This window comes from Plasmodium gaboni, chromosome 2, assembly GCF_001602025.1.
Source record: "Plasmodium gaboni strain SY75 chromosome 2, whole genome shotgun sequence".
Taxonomy (NCBI): domain Eukaryota; phylum Apicomplexa; class Aconoidasida; order Haemosporida; family Plasmodiidae; genus Plasmodium; species Plasmodium gaboni.
In genome coordinates, this window is record NC_031482.1 from 27507 (window position 1) to 37155 (window position 9649).

A 9649-nucleotide genomic window follows, 5' to 3' on the forward strand; every position below is an offset into this window, starting at 1 on the left:
CAATATTTTCAAAGTTTATAATTAATAATGAATTACATATATTTTATTCATTAAGCATTTTAAAAATTAGGTATCAAATGCCTTTTTAAAGTCATTACTATTTATTTTGGAATAAACAATACATATATTCAATATACAAAATAATATGAATTATATGTACAATTTTTTTTAGAAAAAATGTAATATATATATATATATATATATATGTCGAAATTTTAATTAAAAAAATTAAGTGTTTCTTTATATTCTTTGAAAGAAAAAAAAAAATTATTTAAATATAGTTTTATTATTCATATATACAAAGTATTATAAATAATATATATATATTAATGAAAAAATTATAATACACTCTATAACCTTAATTCATATATGAAGCTTACCATTTCGAAAAAACATTTAAAAAAAAATTTTAAATATATAATGAAATTTCACTAATTAAAACATTCTATCTGTCTATATATATATTACAAACAATTTTACATAAACTTCATATATAATAATTATAAAACGAATATACAAATTTCTAAGGGTACAAAATATATTAAAATAATCTCTACATTTTTGCACAAATTGAACTAAAGATGAATAATAAGGAAACAAAATTATCATATTCATATATATATATATATTTAGTAATAAATTTATGTATATAACTTTTCTACTTAAACTAATTTAAAAAAAAAAAAAAAAAAAAAACATTTTAGAAAACAATAAAAATCAAGAATTTACAAATTATTATTTTTTTTATTTTTGTAAATTTTAACATTGAACATATTTAATTAAATTAAATATATAAATAAGTGTTTATATATTTATTTTGTAACATTGCTCATGCTATTTTCTAAAGATATTCTACATTTAATAAACGTATCCACAGTAAATTTTGTCCATGAATGCTTTATCATATTAAGAAGTATAACAAATTGTTCACGACTAGATGATTCATTATATATATAATTATATATTAAATTATAATCTTCATGCTCCTTTATTAATAATTCATCTGTAACATGACCACAACAACTCCACCATTTCTTCATTTTAATCTTAAATGGTAAATTATATTCATGAGCTAATTTCGCACATATATTCCATAAAGAATTTTTCATTTTATTAAATTTATCTCTCGAAAGAGAATGAGTATAATGCCATATTAAATACATTTCTTTCTTCTCTAACATTTCTGGTAATTCTATTATCATTCTTTCTAATTCATCTTCTGTAACTTTTCTACTTAATTCTGAAGTTTTCAATCCGAATGGTAATGGTTCACAATCAGAGTCATTGGAATTTTCTTGATCAGTTGATGTATTGTCATTTTTATCTACAGGTTCAGGTTCATTTATATCATCACACTTGTCACATTTTTTATTATCTGATTCTTGGCTCATATTATGTTCTTCATTTTTATTCGAACTAAATATATTTTTTCCTGATTCAGATTCCTTTTTATATCCCTCAGCAATATTTCTTGAATTTCGTTTATATAAGTGTGATTCAGAAATTAAAGAAACATTGCTTACTAGTAAAATCTATGAATATCATAAAAATATAATTAATAGGTATAAATTAATGCACATATGTACATATATATATATATATATATATATATATATATATATATATATATATGTATTTATTTATTTATATATATTCTTTATTGTCTTTTTCTTTTTTTTTTTTTTCTTTTAACATACCTGAATTAATATAAGTAAAAGAAAAGCAACCGATAATTTCATAAATTTACTTAAAACTATATAACCCAAAAATGTTCTACATTTAATTTTCCCTTTTCTATTACTTAAAAATAACATGCAAACATCTTTACATGTAACATCATATTTTCTTGTGTCATTAACACTCTGTCCCTTTTTGTATAGCCACATAACTACATTCAATTGCTATAAAAATTAAATATTTAGATAATAAGAACATGAAATGAATATATATATATATATATATATATATATATATCCTATATGTAATCTTATATTTATTTTAAAATGTTCATTTTTTTATTCCTTTTTGTTATTTCTTTCTGTCTTTTTTTATTTTATTTTTTTTTTTTTCACATAAGAAATTATATTTAAAAAATAAAATATTACATTACACGATTAATTTTCTACATTGAAAGATTAATTTTTTTTTTTTAATATATATATATATATATATATATATATTTATTTATTTTTATACAACCAAATAAAATAAATTTTATAAAAATATAAATACCTATTGATAATTATAAATATATTTTTTTTAATTTTATATTTTATAAATTAATTATCTAGCCTCCTGAATTTTATAATATGACAAAAAATTATATTAAAAACAAACTTAAAATAAAATTAATATATTAAAATATAATCAAACCATTTTATAATTATACTTCTGACATATGAGAACCCACAATTAAGAACAAAAATTTTTTTTTTTTTTTTTTTTTTTTTTTTTTTTTTTTTTATCATTTCTTTAACTCATTCATAGTTATATTATTAATTAAATAGAATAGAAAATATATTATATAATATATATTTTTTTATAAAACTTATTATATTACTTACATAAATATATATATTTAAATAATGTTTTATAATATCATAAATGGTTCCAATATAAGATCATACTTATTTTATATATTAAGAGAGTTTTATAATTTACATTTGACAAAAATTATATCTTATAATTAAACATATTTTTCATTTTTTTCTTTTTATTTCAGATGAATTCTCATATATTAATATAAACTATACTTTTTAAATTGTTATCTTATATTTTAAAACATATTTTTAAGACCACATAATAGTTACATATGCATATGACAATATATATGTATGTATATATATATATATATATAAATATATGGTTTTATTTTTTAACAGTTATTTTTTTTTCAACAAATGTTTAATAAAATTAAATTTATAAAATTGTTTCCATTTTAGAATTTATGCATTCATAATATATATATATATATATACATATAATCATTTATTTTTGAATTTATTTATATTATAATTTTTTTTTTAGATAATTTAAAATGAGTCATATAAAGTTTTATTTACTAAAATAAAAAACATGTGAAAATAAGAGTTAAAAAAGTATGTAATAGAAAAATAAAAAAACAAAAACAAAAATATAAAATGATTAATAATAAATATAAAAAAGAAAAACTAGTTTTTCAAAAAAAAAAAAAAAAAAATATATAATGAAAATATTATATATATATATATATATATATTATATACATATGAAAAATGAAACATGTTAAAAAAATATAAAAAAAATTAAATAAATACATATATAATATATATATATATTATATGTACATAAAACTTTTTAAACAAATAAAATTTAATTATGAATAATTTTATTTTATTAAATGTGTAGAATTTTTAATTAATTAAACAAAAAAGGAAAGGATAGAAAATAGATATAAAATATTAAAATATTTATAAACAAATAGTACAAATCTATACATATACATATATATGTGTTAAAAAGGAAAAACACTTATGGGTTTTGTATATTTAAATTGTTATCTTGTTCCTTAAGTGCTTCATTTCTTTGTTTATTTCTCATTAACATATTTCTCAATAAAATAGCCCATTTAAACATAGCGTGAATCAAATTAAATGTATATAACATTACATACGTTTTTGCATATCCATATTTATAAACCATAAATGGAGGAATGAAAGGTAAAATAAAAGGTAATGCTCTTGAAGTTTGTTCAATAATTATTTCTAATATATCAAAAGCTTTTTGTAATTGTAAATTCAATTTACCTGATTTATCCCCACAACTTTTTGATAATCCCAATAATTTTTTAACTTTATTTATTCCTTTCGATTTTCGTTTATCGCTTCCATCACTTTTCGTATTATTATCATCATTTGAAGAATTTACATCATATTCTGAACCATTCAGTAAATCACCATCACCTTTTTCAGAATCTCCTTTAGTTATATTTTCAGGTAAAGGTAATTCATTTTTAAAAACCGTACCTAAGGAATCATTATTTATCATATCTCTTATAGCATTTATTCTTTTTTTCATTTCTGCTAACGATCTATTATATCTTATATTAAAATAATGCTCATTATCATTTCCAAAATTTTTATTAATATGCTTTCCGATATAACCCTAAAATTTAAAAAAAAAAAAAAAAAAAAATTAAAAAACAAACATATAAATGTATAAACGTATACATATTTAATAATATAAATATTCAAATATATAAATTTATAAACAGATACATTGTCTAAACATATAATTCTTATAAATATATGTTAAAATGTATATATTTATAATAATTAATAAGATATGTCCCTTTATTTATTTATTTTATACAAATGTCTTACATTATTATTAGAAAATTGCAATATACATATAAAAATTGTTAACATAAAAAGTTTTAATGATAAAGGATATATATTTTTTTCTTTTTCATCTTTGGAATATTCATATTTCTTATTTGAAAAAAATAGATTATAGGATTTGCTAAAAAAATTATCATTTATTTCTCTTTTCCTATATACTACATATCTACTCATATGTGCGTTGTGAATTTTCCTATTATCTTTATTGAGCATCTTCTAGTTTAATATTTCAATTAAAAAATACATATAAAATATAATAATAGTACAAAAAAATTAACAATATATATATATATATATATATATATATATATGTTATATCTAATGATATACTTAATAACAAATTCTTAATGGGAAAAATAAAAATTATAGAATAAAAAAATAAAAATATTAATAAACACTAAAACAAAACAAAGTAATATTAATATAAATAGTTAAATCAAAAATGTTAAATAAATAAATAAATATATATATATATATATATATATATATATATATTATTCGCTTAAACAAAATTATATATTTAGTCTTTTTATATAAGATATACTTACAATAAATTCAAATTAATCTTTTAAATATATATATATATATATATATATTATATATAATAAATATAAAAAATATATATTTATATCTTATTCTACAATACGGAAAAATACAAAATATATATATACATAAATGTATAATATAAAAAACATGTCATTTTATATTTAATTTAATATAAAATATAAAACTTATATATCATCATTTTTCAAATTAGAAAATTATATATATTTTTCTTTTTTTAATGTATTTCATCATAATATTTATAAATAAATTATATTTGATATATATATTTTTTTTTTCTTAATAAATATAAACAAAACAAAGGAATTTAATTAAAAAAAAAATCATATAAAATAAAAAAGTCTTTTTTATAATATTTATATATAATATTTGTATATAAAATTTTATACCATTAAAAATTATTTAGTATGAATAGATAAATAAAACAAAAATAAAAAATAAATAAAATTAAATTGAATTGAATTAAATATTTTTCTAATTTTCAATTGACATATAAAATAAATATATATATAATATATATTTATTTATATTTTATTTATTATATCAAATAAATAAATAAGGAAATAGTAATTTTTTTTTTTTTTTTCATGATAAATTTTTTTTTTTTTTTTTCATGATAAATATATATAATAGTAAGGTAAATCTAAATATATTATAATAATATGTATTCTGTTGAGTATTCCCTATTTTTTTTTTTTTTTTAGAATTAGGATTAAGGACAAAAAAAGAAATTTATTCATTTTTTCTAAAATAATTTTATATTAATATATATATTATATAGTATTATATATATAATATGTATAAATAATATATAAATATACAATTTTTTTTTTTTTTTCTGTATTCTCTTTTTTTTTTAATTATATATTTTTCCATAAATAAATAAATGAAAAAAAAAAAAAAAATATATTATGTTAAAAATGGATAAAAAAACAAAAATTAATATAGAAAAAAACAATATAAATAATAATATTAATATATATCTTTTTTAAATGTATCAAAAATAAAGAAATAATTATTAAAAAAAAAAAAAAAAAATACAATATATCAAAAATTAAGTAAATTAACCTACCCTACATGCATATTTTCTTTTCTTTATAAATTTAAAAATAAATATATTGTATATTAGAAAAATAACAATTATATAATATATTTTCAAAGTCCCATAAAGATTTAAAAAATAAAAAAATTAAAATTGTATAATTTTATATATATGCAAAAATAAAATTATGATATATAATATTAATATAATATAAATAATATTAAGAATAAAAATAACTTGTTATTCTGGATACAATTTTTTTTTATTTCTTTATTAATAAAGTTTTCATTATGCTAAAAAATATAATAATAATCAAAATATTAAAACCAAATTAAAGGAAAAAAAAAATATATATATAAAATAATAAAAAAAAGGGGTACAAAGAAAAACAAATAGAACAATAAATAAATAAATATATATATATAATAATTTCTTTCTTTTCTGTTTTTTGGAGTACAACCAATCATATAATATTTTTTCAAAAAATATGTATTTTATTAATAGAGAATTGTGCTTTTTTTTATTTTTAAAAATTGTACCACATTAGATAAAAATAATACCAGCAGTAATATAAATAGTAAATATAAATTTTTTTATATAATACATATTAAGTATATAAAGACCACATTATAATTATTAAAAAAAAAAAAAAAAAATTATAACAAGAAAAAATAATAAAATGTTGATTTATTAATTGGTGCAGTCCTAAATACAATTCTATTTATAAAAAACAGAGAAACATTTAAAATTTTATGAAATAAACAAAATATTCATTTAATTAAAATAATATATATATATATATATATGTTTATCTAATATAATATAATAGTGTTAACGTATGTAGAATAATATATATATATTATATATGTATATATTTTAATTAAAAAATTATTATATTTTTCTTTTTTAATAATAAAATATAAAATAAAAAAAAAATAATAAAATAAACATTGAAAAAATGTAACTTTTATAATGAACACTATTGAAATTATATTCAGGAATTCATTCTTCCTAATTATATTTTGTCTATTTTTCTCTTTTTTTTTTTAATGTACCACATGATAAATATTCATATATCCAGTAATTCTATTTATGATCATTAATATTTATTATTATATTACTATTCTATACATAATATTGTTAGGAACCTTATTATTAAGCTATTTTCAGGATTAAATAATAAAATGGTGTTTTACCATTCCATTAAAAATAAGGAGAAAATAATTTAATCAGTACCTTTTACTATAAAAATATTAAACATAAAACAACTTTAATATATTATTTAATATTATTCTATGTATATAAAATAATATATATATATTATCATTTATAGTTATAGTAATAGTTATATATATATATATTTTTTTTTTATATCAATATATTAATGAAATTTTTATATCATTATTATTTATATATATATTTTAATTTAATATATATAAAAAAAAAAAAATAATATGTAAAAAAAAAAATATAAAATAAATAATAGAATTCAAATATGGCTCAACACATAAATTAATTTCTACATAAATAAAATATATAAATTAGTATATGTATATATATATATATACATCATTTTTATCTTCCTACTTTACATTTATACTTAAAAAATATAATCAAACATAAATGTTTAAACATTCCTGTAATCATTTTACAAGAAGTGTTCATTATATATATATATATATATATATAAAGTAAAAAAATTATGTGTTCTTATAGTAACGTTTAAATTTAAATAATTCTAAAATTAATAATTTCTTAAATTAGTTCTAATAAAAAAAAAAAAAAAAAAAAAAAATTTATAATACATTATATAAATAATTTAATTAAATATTTAATTTACATAGAAAAATATATAGGAATAATCAGAATCCATATAATAAAATAATTAGAACCATCTATATGTATAATACATATCATGTTTTTCCCTCACTTTTTTTTTTTTTTTTTTTTTTTTATTGTTAAAATATCATAATGGCTGATTTATTTTATACAAGTTAACTTTTCTTTTTAATAGTGGAATTAAAAAATAATAATAAAAGAATAAATATAATGTCATATGATAAGTATTCATTAAATGTACGTTGTGTGTATTGGAAGAACCACATAAATATACATATATATAATATATGTATATCTAAAAACCTTTTAAGATTTTTTTAAAAAAGAAAAAATGTATATTTCATTAAATATGTGTTTTCATAATGATATAGATAGAAAAAAAAAATGTAAAAAACAATTGTGTAATTTCTTTTTTTTTTTTACAACATTTTTATATATTCTAACATTTAACCTAGATGATATAAATAAAAGAAAAAATATATTTAAAAATTATATATATTCAATACTTTTATTAATTTTAGTAAGGAGAAATGGTTATTCCTACAATGATGAGTAAACTGAATAAATAAAAAATGATTACATGATGTATATTAATTTATCATGAAATATTTATACATATATACATATATATATATATATATATATATATTATTTGAACATGTAGTTAATTTTATTTATTCATACAAAGAAAATATATACCATAATAATTATAATATACATAGTATTATGTTACATGTTCTTTTGCAGCTTTTATGTGAAGAAAAGTCCAAAAAGTATTACAAGAGAAAAAAAATATATGTGTCAAAGAATAATTGTTGAAAGAGAAGATGCTATATGGAAACAAGATTTCGAAATAACATTAAACCAAAGTAGTTATGAGAAATTAGGTTTACCTTTTGAAAAAAAAATACCATATTCTAAACGTGGAAAAGAAATTAAAAAACTTTATGATTTAACTAAAAGAGTAACAGAAATATGGAAAGAATTATTAGAACAAATGGAAGTTAAATATTTGATTAAAACTCATCATATGAATCATAAATGGAGAGATTTTATGTGGGAAAGTAAATGGGCACTTTATTTAGAACATGTATATAAATATATTAATGATAAATTAAATGAACCACATGTACCTATTGTTGAAAAAGAAGTTTTTATTCAGAAATGGTTTAATAATACTTCTCATGATTTTAATTATTTTATAAATTTTGTTTTTGAAAGATGGAAACATAAGGTAAAAAGCGCGTGCGAAGAATATGAAGGTAAAAAATATCCTTCAGAAGATAATTTCTTCAAAAAAAGAATACTCAAATTTTTCAAAAAAAAATAAATATAATAAAACTCCATATTTTCATATAACACCTATATATAATAATTCAATTAATCAATTTAATAAAAAATCTTTTATTAATTAATTATTTTAATTAATATAGATAATTAATAAGTCAACAAACGTCAAATATGCCTCTTCTTATGCATACCTTATGAAAAGTAGAAAAAAAAGAAAAATATACACATTGAGTAAACAAACATAAATATATAAATATATATAAATATATATATATATATATATATATATATATATATATATATATATATATATTCTTTTAAGCAAAAATTATATTAGAAAAAATTTGAACTATAACAAGACATCCATTGAATTTATTAAACATATTATTCTTCTTGTACATATAAATTTTATAAATATTTTAAAATTAAAATATTATATATTATTTTACAAAATACTTACACTCCTTTATATTCCGGAATATAAAATATTTTATTACATTCACAAAGAACTTTACACCAAATATAAAAAAAAAAA

At 15.3% G+C, this 9649-nt stretch overlaps 3 protein-coding genes across 3 annotated transcripts; 1 reads left to right on the forward strand and 2 right to left on the reverse strand.

Moving 5' to 3' along the window:
• Nucleotides 1-812: 812 nt before the first annotated feature.
• On the reverse strand, nt 813-1886 carry PGSY75_0202100 (exported protein (PHISTc); the record flags this gene model as incomplete). Its single annotated transcript, XM_018783688.1, has 2 exons — nt 813-1532; nt 1698-1886. The coding sequence occupies 2 exons, from the start codon at nt 1884-1886 to the stop codon at nt 813-815; spliced, it is 909 nt and encodes a 302-aa protein (XP_018643678.1).
• A 1624-nt stretch (nt 1887-3510) lies between these two features.
• On the reverse strand, nt 3511-4592 carry PGSY75_0202200 (EMP1-trafficking protein; the record flags this gene model as incomplete). The annotated part of the gene is made up of 2 exons (XM_018783689.1): nt 3511-4143; nt 4362-4592. 2 exons carry the CDS (start codon nt 4590-4592, stop codon nt 3511-3513), a joined length of 864 nt encoding a protein of 287 aa, XP_018643679.1.
• Nucleotides 4593-8155: 3563 nt separating this feature from the next.
• Nucleotides 8156-9154, forward strand: PGSY75_0202300 (exported protein (hyp11); the record flags this gene model as incomplete). Its single annotated transcript, XM_018783690.1, has 2 exons — nt 8156-8376; nt 8572-9154. The coding sequence occupies 2 exons, from the start codon at nt 8156-8158 to the stop codon at nt 9152-9154; spliced, it is 804 nt and encodes a 267-aa protein (XP_018643680.1).
• Nucleotides 9155-9649: the final 495 nt, after the last annotated feature.